The sequence below is a fragment of the Photinus pyralis genome, unplaced genomic scaffold (genome assembly GCF_008802855.1).
Source record: "Photinus pyralis isolate 1611_PpyrPB1 unplaced genomic scaffold, Ppyr1.3 Ppyr1.4_LG8, whole genome shotgun sequence".
In the NCBI taxonomy this organism is placed as follows: domain Eukaryota; kingdom Metazoa; phylum Arthropoda; class Insecta; order Coleoptera; family Lampyridae; genus Photinus; species Photinus pyralis.
In genome coordinates, this window is record NW_022170819.1 from 2215322 (window position 1) to 2235347 (window position 20026).

The window sequence follows — 20026 nt, forward strand, 5'->3', positions numbered from 1 at the left end:
GAGCGCCACTCAATTTCCATCTTTGCTCTCTCGTTATGAAATTGAGAAGATACGAGGGTAGTAATAACAGTACAAATAAATTTAGGTAGGTATACCAAAACAAATACTGGTTTATTCCAAAGTCAAAAGGTATATGAAGGATAAATCTGGAATATACAAAATAAGTTGTAAAGATTGTAGTCTAGTATATATTGGGCAAACAAAATGATCCTTAAAGATTGGGTCACTTTAAAAATAATCGCATACACTTGAAAATAGTCATACAGTTGACGATATTTGCCTAGTTAAGCAGGTACATAGTAGAAATGAATTAGATTGTTATGAAAGTTTAGAGATTCGTAAAAAGAAACGCTTTCAATGGGGGGTAGTTTAACAAAACGGCGCAATCTTGGCGGATACTGACAATAAAGCATCCCAAATTTATTCCAGGTTAATTACAATTGAAGGAAATTAAAAAATAGGTCAGCTTACCTTTTCCATGGACTTTCGTTTCACTTGTAAAGACGTGAAGTCATCCTTTATTGGGACGGAATAAGTTAGACATAATTAAAGCCACACGTCAAAATTATGTATTTATTAATTTGAATTTGGGAGACATGAACATTATTTACAAGAGACAATGAATTGTAAAAAAATAAGTTTCATTAAACTTGTAATAAAGACATCCACTAGTCTACTGTTAAGCGCAGTGTTGCTCTAAGAGGGTAGTTTTTACCCAACTTTAAATACTTATAATTAATACTCTTTATACAGGTACAGGTAATGCGACGAGTTTCAATTAAAAGGTGCACATCAACATTGAATTGTAACATGAATTGCACACGTAACATTTACATTTTGCTGCAGACGTGATCGGTGCCGTTCCCAAGGAGGGTGATCGACGTTTCTTGTCCCAATAGGTTCGCGCGTCTATTAGTTGACATATTTCTATTTTTGAGGGTGGAGGGTACTCTACGGGTTGACATCATTGTTAAGGAAGTCGCGTGTTGTCCTTGACAGGTATTACATCTCGTCCGTTTTGGCTTTGTGCACAAGAGGTACCTAAATAAGACTAATCTTACAAACTGAATACAACTCATCAACTTAACTAACCTATTGAAGTGCTTCCTAAACGTCCCACTAACCCAATAAAGTGCAATGGGATTCGCGCACGAGTTTAAGTACGACAGGCAAAATCCAATAATCCTCGTATAATGCCAGAAGGCGTTGTAATACTCCTCCGAGTCCGGGTAGAAGTAGAAAAACAACATAAAGACGTGCGAGGGTAGAAAACATATCGCGAAAACTAATACGAAAATTAATACCGTAATCGCCACCTTCTTCCTGGCGCGAATCTGAAAACGACGTCCAAATTAAAACGCCAACTCCCCAAAGCGATTCTCTCACCTGCTTTTGCGTTCCCTGCACCTCGCCCGGAACGTTCTTAGTGCTTATAATTAAATAGTTGGCCATCTTTAGGTAAAATATCGCGATTATTGTTAAGGGTAGAATGTAGAGGATTAGAAACCTCATCAGTACGTTTATTTTGGGATACTGGTGATTCAGCCAGTCCTGCGGGAACGGGTAGCACACGGTGAAGCTGATCGTCTCGTCCGGGCTGCTTATTTTCTTCAAATGCGAACCTATCGCCGCAGGTACCGCGCACAATAGTGCAAGGATCCATATTGATATTGCAATTCCCAAAGTTAACCGGGTTGCTTTACGGCTCCCACCTGGAAAGTCAATAGTAGTTGAAACGAGCGTGATGAGTACAACAAAACAAGATTGCATTTCCCGAAGGAAAGCTGTCGGTATCGTCTGGCTTTTCATGTGCGCTTTAATAGTAAATCCCTTTCAAGAACCTAATAAAATTGAGGACTGTGACCAGTCTCGTGCCTCAGTTTTTACATTCATGTAATAGACTCATCTTCAAGGATTCGCCCCAGGAAAATTCTCCTCTGAGAACTATACCTCGGAAAATGCTCCCTTAAATCGTAATGAAATGCGACAATTTATTTTTGTTTTACACTAAATTTCCTCGAGAAAGGCGAATATATCAAAGAGGAAGCGAATGTATCACGAAGTATTTTTCGTTAGAAAGAATCAGGGGCCCCTCTTCAAAAATATTTGGGTGCACTTTCCCTTACGCTTAATTTAACCACTTGGATTGCTAATGACAACCATCTTACAAATATATAAATGAAAGTTCACTAGAAATACCCCCCGGAAGATTCGGATTCTTTAATAAACCCCTAAAGAGCATCTAAAAAAGCGACAGAGCACCTCGGTGTGACCCTACGGGGTCATTGGGTTTGACCCATTCTCAATAGGCTTATTACTTGTGCCATATAGGTCAACTGTGTAAAGTTTGAACCAAATCGGTCCAAGCGTTTGACAGTTATCATGTTCACGTATAGACGGACAGACGGTTACCATCGACTCCCCTAACAAGTATAGGTCTTCTATTGAATGACGTCACAATATAGAATTCTGCATTCTCTTGAGTGAGTTCCACTATGGAATTTTCGTCCATTCTGAGCCGTCTGATTTCAAAATTTCGAACGGCAAGTACGGAGTACCGTTGGCGTATCTGCACACGCCGCTGGAAATACATTTAAACTCATTTAGTTTGATTAGCGATTTCAATTCTTTGTGTATGAATCTGCCTTTTTTAAATGTCGCTAACTGTAAATGCTGGAGTCTTAAAACTATTTAGCGGCATTCATCTCGAAATACAACTTCAGTCGAAGGTTACCGTATCCAGGACCTTCAGATATCTGCAGAACTGCAGAAGGTCCCGCTAATTAACAAAGTATTTCATGTACTTTATGTAAGTAGACATCGGAATGTTATTTTTGACAAATGGTAAATGAGTGGAGTTGCTTTTAAATCTATTTGAGCTGGCTATTTTGGAACATTATCAAATTTCTTATTAAATTAAGGTCAGATTTAAATTATTAAAATTCAAGAGTCACTTCCTCGGATTGTTAATTTTTGTATATTGTAACACAAGCGTAACATTGAAGTCGGAATCAATTTTCCGAGGGGGCATATGTCTAGAGACAAGATTTGTGAGTGGTAAAATTACAGCGACAAATCCAGCGAGGACTATTCCTCAAAATATCGTGTCCAACTTAAAAATCCATTACAGTTGAGCAGGGGCATTGTTTAAATAAAGTATTTAAACAATGGCAGGGGTTTATCACACCCGCTTGATGATTTTATTGTGGTTGGTGTTAATTATGCATGTAGGTATAACCATTGATTGCAATAATGCTTGTCGATTATCGATAATTTTTCCTTATTATGAAGATTTGGCACCTTTGGCAAAGGTCGAAATTTTGGTGCAGTCGATTTTTGGTAAAAAAGGAAGGTTATACACTGCCTTTTTTTGCCCCGAAAAAAAAATTGTCTCAGAACGACCGGGAAAAAACATTTTCTTAAAGAATGTGGCCTCTGGTATTCATAATTTCAAACAGTTCCAAGATTGGGCTACTAGATCAAAAGTTACAACCCTTTGAATTTTCTTTCGAAATTGGTTTCTGGTCCATAACTTTTGATTGGGAAGTCTAATCGAAAAAGTACGAATCGTTTTGGATTCTACGCACCAAAATTAATAAGAAAAAGTGTTTTCCCGAGAAATTTTGGTGCAGTCGATTTAGGTAAAAAAGAAGGTTATACACTGCCTTTTTTTTGCCCCGAAAAAAGAATTGTCTCAGAACGACCGGGAAAAAACATTTTCTTATAGAATGTGGCTCGTAGAATCCATAATTTCAAACAGTTCCAAGATTGGGCTACTAGATCAAAAGTTACAGCCCTTTGAATTTTCTTTCGAAATTGGTTTCTAGTCCATAACTTTTGATTGGGAAGTCTAATCGAAAAAGTACGAATTGTTTTGGATTCTACGCACCAAAATTAATAAGAAAAAGTGTTTTCCCGAGAAATTTTGGTGCAGTCGATTTTTGGTAAAAAAGGAAGGTTGTACACTGCCTTTTTTTGAGGCACTCAAAAAAAATTTTGTCAGATCGACCCGGCAAAAAATTTTTCTAATAGAATGTGGCCTGTAGAATCCATAATTTCAAACAGTTCCAAGATTGAGCTGCTAGTTCAAAAGTTACAGCCCTTTGAATTTTCTTTCGAAATTGGTTTCTAGTCCATAACTTTTGACTGGGAAGTCTAATCGAAAAAGTACGAATTGTTTTGGATTCTACGCACCAAAATTAATAAGAAAAATTCTTTTCCCGAGAAATTTCGGTGTAGTGGATTTTTGGTAAAAAAGGAAGGTAATACACTGCCTTTTTTGAGGCACGAAAAAAAAATTGTCTCAGATCGACCCGGAAAAAAATTTTCTTATAGAATGTGGCCTGTAGAACCCATAATTTCAAACAGTTCCAAGATTGGGCTACTAGTTCAAAAGTTACAGCCCTTTGAATTTTCTTTCGAAATCGGTTTGGAGTCCTTAACTTTTGATTGAGAAGTCTAATCGAAAAAGTACGAATCGTTTTGGATTCCACTGCCTTTTTTTTTGCTCCGAAAAAAAAGTGTCTCAGAACTTTATAGAGAGAAATCCGAATGGGAAGGATTTTGTCATTATCTTTATGTACATCCTGGTTAGAGTTGCTAAACATTATCAATAATTATCGATAAATATCAATAATCGATAAATATTGATAATCGAGCTATCGATAATTATCGATAATATCGACCGACTTCAATTCTCATTTATTCATCCCACCCCTTTCTGTCCAATCTCTTCTCCTGTTGTGCTGTCCCGATCTCTTCTGTTTTATCCTGCTCTCGCTTGTGCTATGTTCTGCTTCCTGACGTCTCCTGTACTCTCCTGCTCCCTACCGTTTCATGTTCTTTCCTGCCGTCTTTTCTACCTTGCTCTCTTGTCATCTATCTTGCATAGTGGACAGATACAGTTCTGTACAATCGTCTCCCATTTACTGCTCACTCTTGTCCAGTTACGTATACTCCTTTTCTGCTTTCTTCTGTCTTAACGTACACTCAAAGGCTTTATACTGCCTTTTCCTGTTCTGACTCTTTATTATCCTGCTTTGATCTGTCTTCGCTTCTGTCTCTCCTGTCCTATTCTCGGTGTGGCATTCCAGTCCTTCACCTACTGCGCTCTTCTGCTTCCTTACGTTATACTGCTCTTGTCATCTGCTGCTCTTTTCCGCCCTCTCACGCCTTTTCTATTCCCTGCCCTCATCCATCTATTTATGTTCTCTACCGCCGTATATAGTTTTTCCAGTTCTTTCCTACAATGTCATGTCCTGTTCTCTCTTCCTCTTCCACTATTATCCCTTTCCTCCCTCCATTCACTATCTGTGTTCCCTTGCTGTTTGTTTCTTCTACCACCCCCTGCTCTTCTGCTCTTACCTGTTCTCTAATGCTTGATACTGCAATGTTCCGCGTTCTTATGTAGTGTCTTGCTCCCTCTCGCCTTTCACAGTGCTTTTTTGCTTCCTCTCTTCTGCTCTGTCCTGTTTCTTTCTTATTCAGTTCACACATAACCTCTCCCATCCCATCTGTCTCTCCATATTACTCCGCCCTGATCTGCCTCCTCTTACCGTCTCCAGTCCCCTACTGTGTTTTCCTGTTTTCGTGCTGCCCCATCTTCTCTTGCCTACTTTTATGCGCTCCTGACACTTCCTGCGTCTTATATCTTCTAATATCATCTGATATCTTTTTGTATCCAATCCTGTCCTATTCAGTCTTTTCTTGTCTTCTCTTGCCCCCTCTTTCCCTGTTCCGCCCTCTCCTGTACTCTCCTTCGTTTTCCTATTCTCGACTGTATTATCCCCCCTCTAACCTGCTCTCTTTCCCCCTGCCCTGTGATATGGCTCAGATCTCTGGAATTCTTCAAATTCATGAGATTCTTCTTCCGAATCTTCGCATTTTTCGAATTCGACTCCATAACATCCTAATAATTTGGATCCTTGGGATGCTCGAGATCCTTTAAATTTCATAATTTTTTCAAACTCTTAAAATCGTTTAAGCCCTTTAAATTCTTCCAAATATTGACATGATTTTTTTAATTCTTCAGATTTTTCCAATTCTTTTTTTAAAGATTTTCTTTTCCAATTCTTTTATTTTTCGCTTGAAGTTTTGAAATTTTTTCAAATTCTTCACTTCCTTCACATGCCTCATATTCTTTCAGTTCTTGAAATTTATAATAACCTTTATAAGGTAGCCACTGCTTTCATTTTTTTCCAATTTTTCAAATTCTTCAAACACTTCAGAGCACCTTCGTTTTCGATGGATTGTAGAGGTGTTTTGTCTATAACGTTATTTATCGATATTTATCGGTATCGATGATTTTTTACCTGCCTGAAGTTACATTCGCTTTTTTTTAAGGACATTCGCTTTCGGGGTAGTACCAACCTAAACGGGAAAACAAAAAATAACTAGGACCGGGCTGAAGTTACATTCGTTTTTTTTTTAATCAATGGCCATCGAAAGTGATGGCACCGGGACCAATTCTCATCCCCTTTTCGGAAAATAGCCCTAAACCCCGACAAATTCGTCCCCGAAGTTGACAAATTCCACAAGTGTGTGAGTGAGTGAGTTTTGCACGCGGAGGATAAGGACGCCGTGGAGGCCCAAGGGGCCACCTAAAACCCTCTACCTGTAGTTTTTCGAAAAGTGCCCCACAGTTCGAGAAATTCCCTTTTGTTTGGTCAATGGCGCGGTATACGAATAATGCAAGTTGCAATTCAAAATTGATTTATTAAAATTGAGGGAGTCCTTATCCTCCGCGTGCAAAACTCACTCAATTTTAATAAATCAATTTTGAATTGCAACTTGCAGTATACCGCGCCATTGACCAAACAAAAGGGAATTTCTCGAACTGTGGGGCACTTTTCGAAAAACTACAGATAGGGGGTTTTAGGTGGGCCCTTGGGCCTCCACGGTGTACTTATCCTCCGCGTGCAAAACTCACTCAATTTTAATAAATCAATTTTGAATTGCAACTTGCAGTATACCGCGCCATTGACCAAACAAAAGGGAATTTCTCGAACTGTGGGGCACTTTTCGAAAAACTACAGGTAGGGGGTTTTAGGTGGGCCCTTGGGCCTCCACGGTCCTTATCCTCCGCGTGCAAAACTCACTCAATTTTAATAAATCAATTTTGAATTGCAACTTGCATTATTCGTATACCGCGCCATTGACCAAACAAAAGGGAATTTCTCGAACTGTGGGGCACTTTTCGAAAAACTACAGGTAGAGGGTTTTAGGTGGGCCCTTGGGCCTCCACGGCGTCCTTATCCTCCGCGTGCAAAACTCACTCACTCACACACTTGTGGAATTTGTCAACTTCGGGGACGAATTTGTCGGGGTTTAGGGCTATTTTCCGAAAAGGGGATGAGAATTGGTCCCGGTGCCATCACTTTCGATGGCCATTGATTAAAAAAAAAACGAATGTAACTTCAGCCCGGTCCTAGTTATTTTTTGTTTTCCCGTTTAGGTTGGTACTACTCCAAAAGCGAATGTCCTTAAAAAAAAAGCGAATGTAACTTCAGGCAGGTCCTTATTATTCTTCCCCCGTAAACTCGTTCCCTGTTCGCTAGCCTAGAAACATTTCTCTTCTTCCGGAATATTCTGCCCTCATTCTCCGTTAAATAGCCAGCGAGTACATGCCATTTCCTTCTGAAGTGATTCAACTGCAGAAATCTATTTCATGATTTGGGATGGTGAATTTTCGGAAGCGAACTTTCACGAGGCGAATTGTTCGGAGACAGTTTTTCGAAGGAAACCTTCTAGGAGCGTATATTCGTACGGAAGGTTTTCCTGGATCAAGCCGAGGAGTAAACTTTCCTGGAGGCAAATATCGCTGGGGTGACTTTTCATTTGACTCTTGACTTTGACAAATTTTACAATTTCCGGAGGGAGAGCTTTCTGGGGACCAGATGTTTCAAAGATTAGCTTTCGCACGTGAATTTTCCGGGACAAGTAATCTTTTTCCTGACCGTGATTTCTTTCTGAGGAGGACGGGATACGTTTCTCTTGAGCTCCTTTTCTTGTGGATTTTTTTAATTATTGCCTGATTGACTATAATTGTTTAAGTATGCAAGAAATAAAATTCATTTAGTCAATAACATTAATATTTGTAGCGCGTAGATTTCGTAACTAAATACTGAATGTAATACTAAAAGTGTACTTCAGTCATTTATAAAAAGCACGTACCCTTCATAAAATTACTTTTGCAATGCTTCAACGTGGAATTCAAGATTATAACAATTTTCGATTTTAGTTAATAAGCGACCGGCACGTACTTCTGCATCTACGTGACATAAATTTCAGCGCATCCCTGCATCATTTAAAAGTACAAATAATTACATTTTCGTATTATCCCTTTTCTCTACCTTCGTCACAGGCCTGATTAAGAAATTTATCGAATGTCGGACATTCTGTCGTTTTTTCCTGGTTTCTAAGACGCCAGAGAGTTTAAATTGAACAAAAATGCTGCGAAAGTTCGTAAGTTATTCGCAATTCCGTACGCTTTAAAATTCAACCCGTTTCCCGGGAGGAAAGGCACAGTTCCATTTTGATTAACTTGAAATTCTGGCGCGCTTAATAAAAGATTCGGAAATGTAACTTTCATCTTACCGGTGGCGTGTAGCTTCTTTAAAGGGTCAACTATCGCAAAGAATCGGTCGGCGGACAGGGCCGTTAGAGTAAAAACGGAAACGCCGATCGATATGTCTTTCGCCGTTTCCGAAAGCTTGCAGATTAGCTCACCCCAAGGCCACGATTCGACGGTGTAAACGACGGATGTAAATGGGACGCTCGTAATTATCACTAGTAGGTCGGCCAAGGCCAGGGATAATATGTACCTGTAACAGCTTGGACGTGCAAGTAGCCCGGAAGGGGTTGGGGGTTACTTACGTGTTGGGGACATTTCGCATTGTCCGATGGCGCATGAATATCACCACCAGGGTTCCATTACCGATCACTCCCAGCACGAAAATGAGGAAAAACAGGACGGGGACGAAGTACGTTTCTGGACGTTCGTAGTAGGGTACAAAGTCCGTCTCTGTACCGTTTGGGGGAGTCGTAGTCAAGTTGAAGTACTCATTCGATAGAGTTGTATTGCAACAATACAGCGAGTCTTCGGTCACTTCGGTCTCATTATTCATTGTCGAGGAGCACTTGCTAAACACCAAATTCGACTGGGCCGCGTTCAATTCGCATCTTGAAATCTGGAATAAAAACAGTACTATAGCAATTATAATAATTTAACAGGTGAGGGTGAGGACGGTTTAATTACACGCGTGCCGTATCAGTTCAAAATTTTTACCCCCTACCGTGAGGTAAAAAAAAGCTCCAATGTCAATCATTCCTAAAAACGTATCTTTCTGTACTAGCTAGTAAATTCATTATGGCTCCGTGGAACCATTCCCTCACCTAGCTAAAAGAAGTAGAAAAATTAGAAGAACTAGAGGAACTGGACAGACTTTGGATCTAAAGAATCGGAATCTTTCGATGAAATTCTTGATAATTTGAAGAATTGGAAGAATTCGTAGAACATTAGGGATCTGAAGCATCTGACGTACCCGAAGAAACTACGGAGAAGTAGGTACGAACAAATCCAAAGGATATGAAGAATGAAGAAAAACAAAAGAAAATTACAAGAATTCGAAGAAACTTAACAATTCAAGACTGAATGGTCTGAAGAAAATTTGCAATTTCCAAAGAAGATTCAAAAACGTAGAAATAGAAGAAATTCAAAGCTCTGAAGAATCTGAAAAGATGGAAAATGGAGAGAAAGATAGTAATCTGAAAACTAATGGTAACAAAACGAAGAATTGAGCGGAAGAGTAAAAAAAATCAAAGGATCCAATAATCTAAAGGAACCTCAACAGCATAAAATATCTAAAGAATCCAAGAAATTCGAAGGATTGTAAAAATAGGAAGAATTAAAAGGATGGGAAGTGTATTAGTCCGGATAAGTAAAAAAATTGTAAGAATTCGACGAAATGGAGACATATTAAAAACCGCAAGAATATGAAAAATAGAAAGAATAGGCATGGAAAACTAGAATTTAAAAAAAAACTGGAAGAATGTACCGAGGAACCTGAAAAATAGAGAAAATTTAAGAATCAGAAAAATGAGAAGCAACTGAGGAAAACCGAGGAGCTTCAGGGATATGAGCAATCTGAAAAAAATGACTAATCGAAGGAATCCAAAAGTAAAAAAAAGGGAAGAATCCGAAGATATGTCAGATTTTAAAGAATCAAAACCAGACGCAAGCAATCCTCAGCACCTAAAATACAAGAATGCAAAGGGTCTGAAGGGTTAAAAATATCGATAATTGTAAAATCCAAGGAATCCCAAGTATCCAAAGAAAACTCCGAACGTTTTAACATACAAGAAATCCAAACAGTTCGTGAGGCCTGAAGGCGTTTGTAAGAATTCAAAGAAACAGGCTGTGAACTGGAAAAAAATTGTAGAATCTGAAAATGGAAAACGCTGAAGATACTGAAGAACTGAAGTTTTAGATAATTCAAAATTTTATCAGAAGAAATCAAAGAGCCAGATAGAATAACTTGAATAATGAATATCCTGTACAAACGGAAAGGATGGAAAACAGTACATAGAACCTGAAGATGGGAAAGAATTGGATGGGAAGCTTGCAAACAATATTCCACAAAAATAACGAATCAGAAGAATATAAAGTAGAAAAGAATAAAGAATAATGAAACATGGAAGAACCACTTTGTGAAGAGAGATAAGGTAAAGGGAAGAGAAAAAGGAGGTATATTAGCAGGGGTAAAAAGGAAACGAAAGAGGAGGAAGAGAAGAGAGTAATTACTATATACAACAGGAAGGAATCAAAGAATAGATACGGTAGACGAAAGGGAAGAGGAGGGGGTGATTTTACAGCCAGAACTGGAATTAAAGGGAAATAGGTAGATATAGAGGAAGAGGATACAATAGTAAATGAAACAAATAATGGAATAAATAGAGGTAGGAACAAGGATAGACTTGAGTCTAAAAGGGACTCAAGAAATTAAAAGACGAAAAGAGGGAGAATGTACAGAAGAGAAAAATAGGTATAGAGAAATAAATAAGAGAAATATCCTAGAAAATGTAAAGAAACAGAGAAACAGAATGAATACGAAGAGCAAATCACGGAAATAAAAACAGAAAAGGATTTTTAGAAAGTGATAAACAGAGGAAAAAAATAGAACAAGTGGGAGGGAAATACAATTAGAGAAATGGAAACACAAATTTGTCAAGCTACTATAAGGAAAGCAGGAGAAGGAGGAGGCCATGTAAGAGGCAGGAAAGACAAGGTTGATGGAGATGCGGTAACAAAGAGAAGATCGAGCAGCGAAAAAAAAAACGGCAGTGAGAGACAAGATAGGTAATGAGGCTTGCATTTTGGCCACATACAGGGTCAGGGAAAGGATGAGAATTCTAAATCTAAAGGTAAGAGAAAGGGGGCGTTTACCCGAAGAATGGCATGATCTTCAAAAGAGGGAACAAAGCTTGTGTGGAAATTATAGGGAAACTACTGATAATGACTGCACTGTGCAATGATACTGAACGAGAAATGGAAGAGAAGGGAATGTTTGAGGAAGCACAATTGGAAATCACAAAAGAGAGGAAAACGATGGACTGCATACGTTTACAAGATGGAAGAGGAATTGGAAAAAAAAGGCAGAAAGGTTTTCGCGTTTTTCATGGAGGGCGACGTTTGACAGAGTGGAAAGGGTAAAGTATACTCGTAGAAGATGGGAAAATTAAGAATTATGTGGAGAAGATGGTAAGATGGTAAGAATAGAAGGTTAGGATAAGGATCCCTACTTACCCCAACCTTATCTAATCTCTACTTAGGAGACATGGTAATTAAGGACATTAAGACAGGGCCAAGGTGGAGAGAGTAGTTGGAAGAAGAGTAGAGAAAAGTCGAAGATGATGAGATTTGGGAGGAAGAAACAGGGAGATAGAATGGAAATGTAGGGAGGAAAGAATAGAAATTAAATTTTTAGTGTACCAAACAATGAGCCAAGTTAGAGAATTAAGGAAAAAGGAGGCGGTGGCGATGAGACAGGTTAGGGAATTGGAGAGAACGGGTTCAAGAACGATTTTAGAACAAGGAAGTACCTGCCGATGCAATGGTGGGGGGTGGTGAAATATGGGGAAGAAAGGAATGGGAGGAACTAGAAGAAGAACAAAGAAATATTAGGTTTACAGAATGACACCAAATTGTATATTAGAGGGAGAAACAAAAATGGAAAAGATAACACCAGGGCGTAGGGCGGTGTGATTTGAGGAAACGAGCGACAGAGAAAACGAATTGGTGAAAGAATGCTTCCACAACAAGGAGGAACTCAAAAGGAATGTGGGAAGAACTAATATTACCAAAGTAATGGATACGAACGATCTAGTAATGGAGTCGTTACCAAAATATTTGATGGAAGGGAGAAAAAGTATTAAAACAATAGCGAGATTCAGATGTGGGAATGAAAAGAGAGGGAAAGAGAAATGGAGACAAGACGAAGAAAGGAAATGTAGAATTTGCGGAGAGGAAGCCGAGGGCATTGAACACACGTTATGAAACTACACAGATAATTTATTGAAAAAATAAAAATATCGTGCCCACCAAGTGCGAATATTCTAGAAAATTACGTAAGTTAAACGAGAAGGGACTTTAATTTTAAAGGGCAGTTTCAAGATTAGTCATACATTTATTTATTGAGGGCAGTTGCAGGTGAATAGTTTTGTAGTGAATTTATCAGTTTTCCAACTGTTCCGGTAAGAATATTTAAATTGTTTTTATAGCCGCCGAAAGAAAAAGGAGGCAAATTAACATTTTAGCATTTCAGACATTATACGCCATTATTAGCAGGTTTTTGTTTTCTATCACCTCGCTGATTGCACTTAACACGTCCAGAGACAATGGGTTCAATTAAAACCACGTTTTCCGAAACTTGCACCTGGCAAAGCAAGTGAGTATAATTAGTGGCAATTAATTTCAATGAGTTTCAGGAAAAAACCGTCCGTTTGCGTTGGGTTGTCTGCTATCGACCCCATATTTTTCCTGTAACTGAGAGCCCAGTAATTAATTAAAGAAGTTTTAATTTTGAACGCATTCCATATTAGGTATTTGAAATGTTTTGTGGATTTTTTTTGCTTTTGTTGTCATTGTCAACTTAGTACGTGTGTTTGTGTGGACTACGCCGGGGTTTTTGTCCCGAAGAAGGTTTCCCTGACATCGCCTGGTTGTGTTCGTAATATATTTTATATCTTTTCGTTTTTTCTTACGCACAAAATAATAAGTTTTTATTCAATTTCCTTTTCCATTTGTGCATAAAAGAAACCGCCAGTTTTAACACCGACCAGATTCGAAAGTGCTGCGAAACGACTGTGCTTTTGACATGAAAGTAACTGTGACTCTGTTCATGTGTATGGGGTAAATGGCGTTGTTATTATACGAAAAAACGATTAAATGATTTGAAACAATTTCTTTTAGATTCAAATAATAATATCCACCTTAGAGATATAGAGGTAATAGGGAAAAATCTAATGGTCTTTAGAATCTGATAAATTAAAAATTATGAAAAGTTTGAGAACGATCTGAAAGAATTAACAAACCGGAAGAATTTGAAAGTTAGAAAATACAAAGAATTTGAGAAAATGGCAGACTGTAAAATCAAATCTTGACGAAACCGAACTGTATAAATCTGCAGTGGAAGGAACAGAAAGGTCTAAAGGAACTAAAGCTCAAAAATCTAAAGTATCAGAAAAATCCTTAGATATGAAGAATTTGAGCACCCGAAAGGTCCAAACAAGTTAAACACTAAGCACTCTCCGAAACCTGTACGAGCAACTTCCAAAAGAAACTGAAAACGTCATAAAACTTCCCCAGAAAAACCAGTTGCATCCATTGTCTATGCGTTAACATTTTCAGGAACGAAGAAGCAAGGAAGAGAAGAAATGGGATATAGACAAAATAAGATGATAAACTACCGTGTGAAAGTCAATAGCTCAAATGGAAGGGAAGCTCACGGAAATGTTTCGAGAGTAACTGTAAAAGGGAGGGTAGCAGCGACGATGTGTAAAAGGAGGCTAAATCTACCCTTATTTAATTTATTTTATAAGAAAAAATTAATGAAAAATGGAAGAAGTTATAATTAATTCGCTACAAACGGCGACAAGAATGTGAGAATACATTTTACCACTTCTTGTAAATGTACAATTTGTAAACGAATGACAATATTTACATATTGCACAACTCCAACAGCAAAAAATTTGCCATATACCATAACACCGCAAAGCCACCATTTATTAGCGCTCCAATATTTTATGGAGGATTAACAAAATCCAGGATATAACATCAGGATGCAGTATAGAGCGGTTACGGTACACAAACAGAAATGAGAGCCTTTCATTCTGTAGGATTATTAACAGCCCAATTGAAAGAGACCTGTCAGACACCCACTTTGGAAGTTTAGTTTCAAATTTACTCTTACTTACCCCTTCTTGAACTCATTCCGTAAGTTTTTAGCGCCATAGATAGCAGTATATTAAAGAGGCAGTCGTATTAAAGGACGAAGGAAAGGAACTGTGACTGCTGCAAGTAGAGTTCTCCCGTGTAATTCCAGACCTGCACTCAATTGCTTATCGTTTGCTAAGCTAAGACGCTATATTACTTAAACTCGCTGAGGATATTTATTATATGGAAAGAAAGTTTAGCAAAGCTCTTCCTATTATACGTTTTATTTGTGTCCCACTGTTTCGTACACTAAAGCTTTCCGTAATTGTTTGCCAGCTTTGAAAAACTTTTCTAAGCTCTAGGTAATTTTATTGCGAAATGTAAGATGATGTTTAATTTAGCTATGCTTTCGGCACGTGCCAACTGACAAACCGCCAATCACGCAGTTCAGAAACTGCAAGGAGACAAAATAATTGCTAAGAAATTATTTTAGTAGTTAAAGCTCAGTTGTACTACTTTATATGCAGGCTTCATTTTAAAAAACACGGAATATGAGATAAACAAATTAATCCTACCCTAAATTATATTACAGTCGCCAGCTTGAGCTTTAAATTTTGAAATAAATCATTTTCTTCATCAAAATGTTCAGATTTGAAATAAAGCGTATTGAAGACCCTTCGATTTCCCTTTGGCTAGTCACGATAAAAATTGCTTGTGAACAGACGAACGAGCTTATGAAAGCGCGTACGAAATTCAAAAGATGTTTGTTTTCTCTCCGTTTCAGAAGGCAAGAAAATTCTTCAGTTTTCCTTTAAAGTTGTGTAGCAATTCTATGTATTTGTTCAAGCTTGAAATCGATGCACTCTGTAAATGCGGGCGTGCGCTACGTTTAGTAAACATAAGAAGTTTCTAGTATAAGAAAACGTTTAGCCAAAGTAAACACGACGCTGCCACGCCTTTCGCCAATAAATAAAGTGGATGCAAAAAGTAATTCTTGATTGAGCTTTTAGCGTGGCTAACGCCACCTCCTTGTGTCGCAAACAATTTAATTACGAATGCGCGACTCTTAAGGGAATTAAATGTCGTTTAGACAAAAACACATTTATTTTCTAATTCGTGGTTCAACATTCTCTATTATTCCTTTGTGATTACTAATTTTCAGCGTGACCCAATTGCTATTTCGTGTTGGGCATATTATAACTGAAATTAATGTAAATGATTAGTTTTTCTTTATTCCCGCTCGTTTGCTATAAAGTACCATTATCGTGTCTCCTTATTCGTTTGTAATTCACACTTTTGCCAGAATAAAACAGCCCAATAAAGACAATGTAAACATAATCAAATGCGGCATTCATGTAATAGTGAAATCTGCTTTCTGCAAAAGTTTCTTCAACGAATTTGTAGATATATCTACAGTTCCTTACCAGGGATAGAAAAACTGTAGCATAGGCCACTAACATAACAGTCTACCACTGACTTCATTGATTTTTTGATTTATTGATGAATTGCATTTATCAAACCCAAAACACTTCACTAGCGATTACCAACATTCACAATTCGTCAGTTAATTGTAAAAATTCTATTATTCTCTGTATATACAGGGTGTGGCATTTAAGACTCCTCGGATCATAATTCCTGTACTATAAAACATATCGAAAAAAGTCTTAGAGTAAAATTGTACACAATTACCCTTGTGTGTACACAATTACCCATTCCACTAGATGCTGCCTGATGGCCAAGTCGATTGATAAGGAATCAATATTGATTTAAAGCGTAGTTGTAAAGTTCAACATAGAGTTGGAAAACAAAACAAGTTAAAAAGTAATCGTAAACAATTTACAAAAAGCGCATTTCCACTTGCATCCATTTCCCATTTTCCCAATTTACATTTCAATGCTTTTCTAAATAAGAAAGTTGGAACTGCGCATGCGCAAAATAAAATTTTGAAACTAATGTTAGATTTTCCTTTATTCCAAGCGCTTATGTATCAAATTTCATTTAAATACTTTTATAAATAAAAAAGTTTGCAATTCGGTTTATAAATGATCGAGATGCGAAAAGGGCACTGTGAATGTTGAATCGATTCGACTCAACTTTTGGCATTGCGTATTATATGGCTAAAGCTATGCCCATATTGAATTCCATGCAATTCAGTTCATAACTAACGGAGCGTGTGCGGACAATTCGCGCCCGGACAATTCGCACTCGGATAATTCGCACCGGAATAATTCGCACCCGGATATTTCGCACCCGGACATTTCGCTCCCAGGATATTTCGCACCCTGGACATTTCGCGCCCGGACAATTCGCACTCGGATAATTCGCACCCGGACATTTCGCTCCCAGGATATTTCGCACCCTTGACATTTCGCTCCCGGATAATTCGCACCCGGACCATTCGTACTCGAAAAATTCGCTCCCGAATAATTCTGTAAATCTTTGGTTTATTAAAATTAAATATTTTTAAGAGGCTACTTGCCTTTACAGAATGTATGTAGTAGTGCACATCTTGGTATACATCTACTTCATGGAAAAATGTTTCAAATAATAGTTATTTGGTCTTTCATTTTCAACACATCGCGATTCTTTAAGTATTTCCATTTCTTAAATATAATCACGCTGGTTTTTTTTTGAAGTTTTATGAAGAGTCTGATATAGTTAAATCCTGTAATTTAAGAACACATAATTTTTAACTACTGCGCTTTCGTTTTGAGAAAATAAGAATAGGTAACTGAAACGTCTTTTGTGGAGTAATTAAATACCAAATAGTTATACCTAGTTATAGTATATCTACAATATTATGTGTAATATTCGCTACTTTTGAGACGCTCTTAATATTAAAACAGAATCAACATATAATACCGTACACAAACAAAGTGATAAGTCTAAAGTTAAAAATATTTACATTATAAGATCAAGATGAAAATAGAAAAAGGAAGTAATTTTAACGCTCCCTTACATAAAGATTTCTTAATGAAGACACATAAAAAATTGTTCTTTATTTCTTTAGTTGAAAAGGGTGACAAAGGAAATGAATTAAATTTATTTTAGACAAAACGAGTATGTATAAATGACAATAGAACAATGCATTTCATAGATGGCACTAAATTTGGATAAGTAATTAAGATAATATTATAATTAAAGGTAAATTTGAAAAGACCCCGATAACACAAATTGCACTTCATAAAGATACAACAAGAGAAACATCGTAATGACATCCTTTCAATTATTTCTGGAAGATGAATAGGGTTTATTACAAGGTAAAAGTAATTAGGTCCGAAAAATCAGGTTTAAGTACGTATATGACCACAACTAATTAGAACTTTAACGCCTGTAAAGTATCTTCATTCTTGAACGTTTGACAGAGTGGTATTTTAAAATTTATTTGAGCACGGGTTTTGATTTTGTGTATACTTTTTTTTTAATTTAAAAAAATTTTATTTCTGGTGGCAGTTTTGTGGTGGTGTTCAGAAAAGGTAAGTTTCCAGTTTTCTTAGAATCAGTTTTACGTTTCTTTGACCACATATGGCTATATGTTAATTATTGGTGACTGAGTAAAATTACACTAACTGCTTATTTTTTTGCGTTATCTTTGCTACAACTATGGTAGTGAATGAACTTAAAAGTTTCTTTTTGATTTTCTTACTCTTATTTATTTTATAGTTTGAAGAGATACATGGAAAAATTCTGGCAATTTTTTAAGAGATTGTTAATAATCAAAACAGTAAAGCTTTTAAAAATCTTGAAACGTTTTAGGAACAGGTCGATATTGATGATTTTTTCTTTTAAATGTTTGTAATTATTAAGTACCTATATACTTCCTTTTTAATTTTTGTATGGTACCTAGTATTAAAGCAAAACCCTTAGCATTGGTAATTGCGCAACAAGGAAGATAGGACATCATTGGAAAGGCTTTCCTTCTCTGAATTTGGTGAGACTATAATTTTTTAGATTTGATATTTTCGAAATATTTTAAAAGTAAGTTGAGGGCGCGCTGTTGTTTATGTCATTGGAAGGATGTCGGGCCGATCACTATGTAATAGAAGCTAATGCGATCGTGCGTCAAAATTATGCAGTTGCAAGTGGTATAAAAAAGAGAAAACTTGTACCTGCAACGTCGAATGCGCTGGAAATGAAACAACTAAACCAAAAAAATTACATATCCGAATTCAGAGATGGGCGACCTTACCAACGATGCATCATTTAAGATTTTAAGGGTTGCACTGTCAGCGATGCGAGACAAAGACATTAGTGAGCAAGTTTTATTTTAGACACTGTTTCCTTCCATGATCAATTTGACGTGCCAAAGCGTTTTTTGAAAATTATTTTAATTTACAGAAATAGCTATGTATGGTTTCTAATGCACCACCGTATATTATTTAGCTTCGGAGAAATAACACCAAAATCTCCCCATAAAAATTGTTATAATAATAAATGGGTAGATTTTGGTGTTATTTCTCCGAAGCTTCTTAAGCACCCCATTGAGAGTCATGGATCTTCACAATTTCAGTATATTATTTAAATAATAGCCATATAATTTATAGCAAGATCAATTTTTTTCACGATATTTATCAACATTTTTTGCTTTTTTCGTTACTTTACAGTTCTTATCTCTTTAATTTTACGGAAACTCTCAAGAATCTATTTGTTTTACGTTCAAATATGATTATAATTTACTTGAGATTCTTTTAAGACATAATAAATAATAATAATAATAATAATATATATTTGCTGTCAGCAGATCAATAGATATAACATTGATATTGACAAAGTCACATAAACGATACATAAATTTTGTATAAAAAACACAAACACGTAGGTAAACTAACACTAAACAATAAAATCGCTCACTTTATATAGCGCTTTCTCCAGTAAAAATGCTTTTAATTTTTGTTTGAACATGTGTGGTGACTTTTCCATAGTTATATTGGGAGGCAACGCGTTGTACATCTTAATGCCACTATATGCGGGACTTTTTTCGTATTTAGCAGAGTTATGCTTAGGGATGGACAGGGATGCACCCTTTCTTGTAAAGTAAGTGTGGTAGGAGCTTAGTGTGGTGAACTGGTGCATATTGTGGTATACAAATATACATAACCTATATATATATACAGACGGAAGTGTTAACAATTTTTGGTTTTTGAATGTGGGTTTGCAGGATTCTAGTGGCTTAAGTTTAAACATAAGGCGAATGATCCTTTTTTGAGCTACAAACGCTCTAGATATTTCGGAGGAATTTCCCCACGCTATAATATTAAACGTCATATGTGGGAATACTATTGCATGGTACACCGTGAGCAGGGCACTTTTATCAAGAATATGAATTAGCTTCAATATAATATAATATGCGCTATTTAGTTTCTTCGCCACATGGTCAACATGTTTTGTCCACGTAAGATTTGTATCTACAAAGGTGCCTAGAAACTTAATGTAATCAGCATTGTTGATAATTGAGTCAATGTTAGGTTTACCAAAGTACAGCCCTACAGTTTTATCCTTATTCAGAACTAAGTGGTTTTTAGTGCACCAACTTCCAAAGTCGGCTCTGACTGAGTCAATGGCTCGAGACAGGCTATTTATATTATCGGCAGATAC

At 36.9% G+C, this 20026-nt stretch overlaps 1 protein-coding gene across 7 annotated transcripts in view; it reads right to left on the reverse strand.

Annotated features, from left to right (window-relative positions):
• Positions 1–559: 559 nt before the first annotated feature.
• The window catches only part of LOC116178551 (neuropeptide CCHamide-1 receptor-like), a 209999-nt gene continuing 190532 nt past the window's right edge, over positions 560–20026 (reverse strand). For 5 of the 7 annotated variants that reach the window (XM_031498073.1, XM_031498074.1, XM_031498076.1 and 2 more), the window contains 4 exons: positions 8875–9188; positions 8596–8822; positions 1387–1712; positions 560–1334 (listed from right to left, as the gene is read on the reverse strand). In XM_031498073.1, coding sequence (XP_031353933.1) covers positions 831–1334; positions 1387–1712; positions 8596–8822; positions 8875–9125 — 1308 coding nt within the window. In that variant the 5' untranslated portion in view covers positions 9126–9188 and the 3' untranslated portion in view covers positions 560–830. The remainder of the gene's footprint in view (positions 1335–1386; positions 1713–8595; positions 8823–8874; positions 9189–20026) is intronic. The other 2 variants (XM_031498072.1, XM_031498078.1) reach the window with 2 other exon arrangements.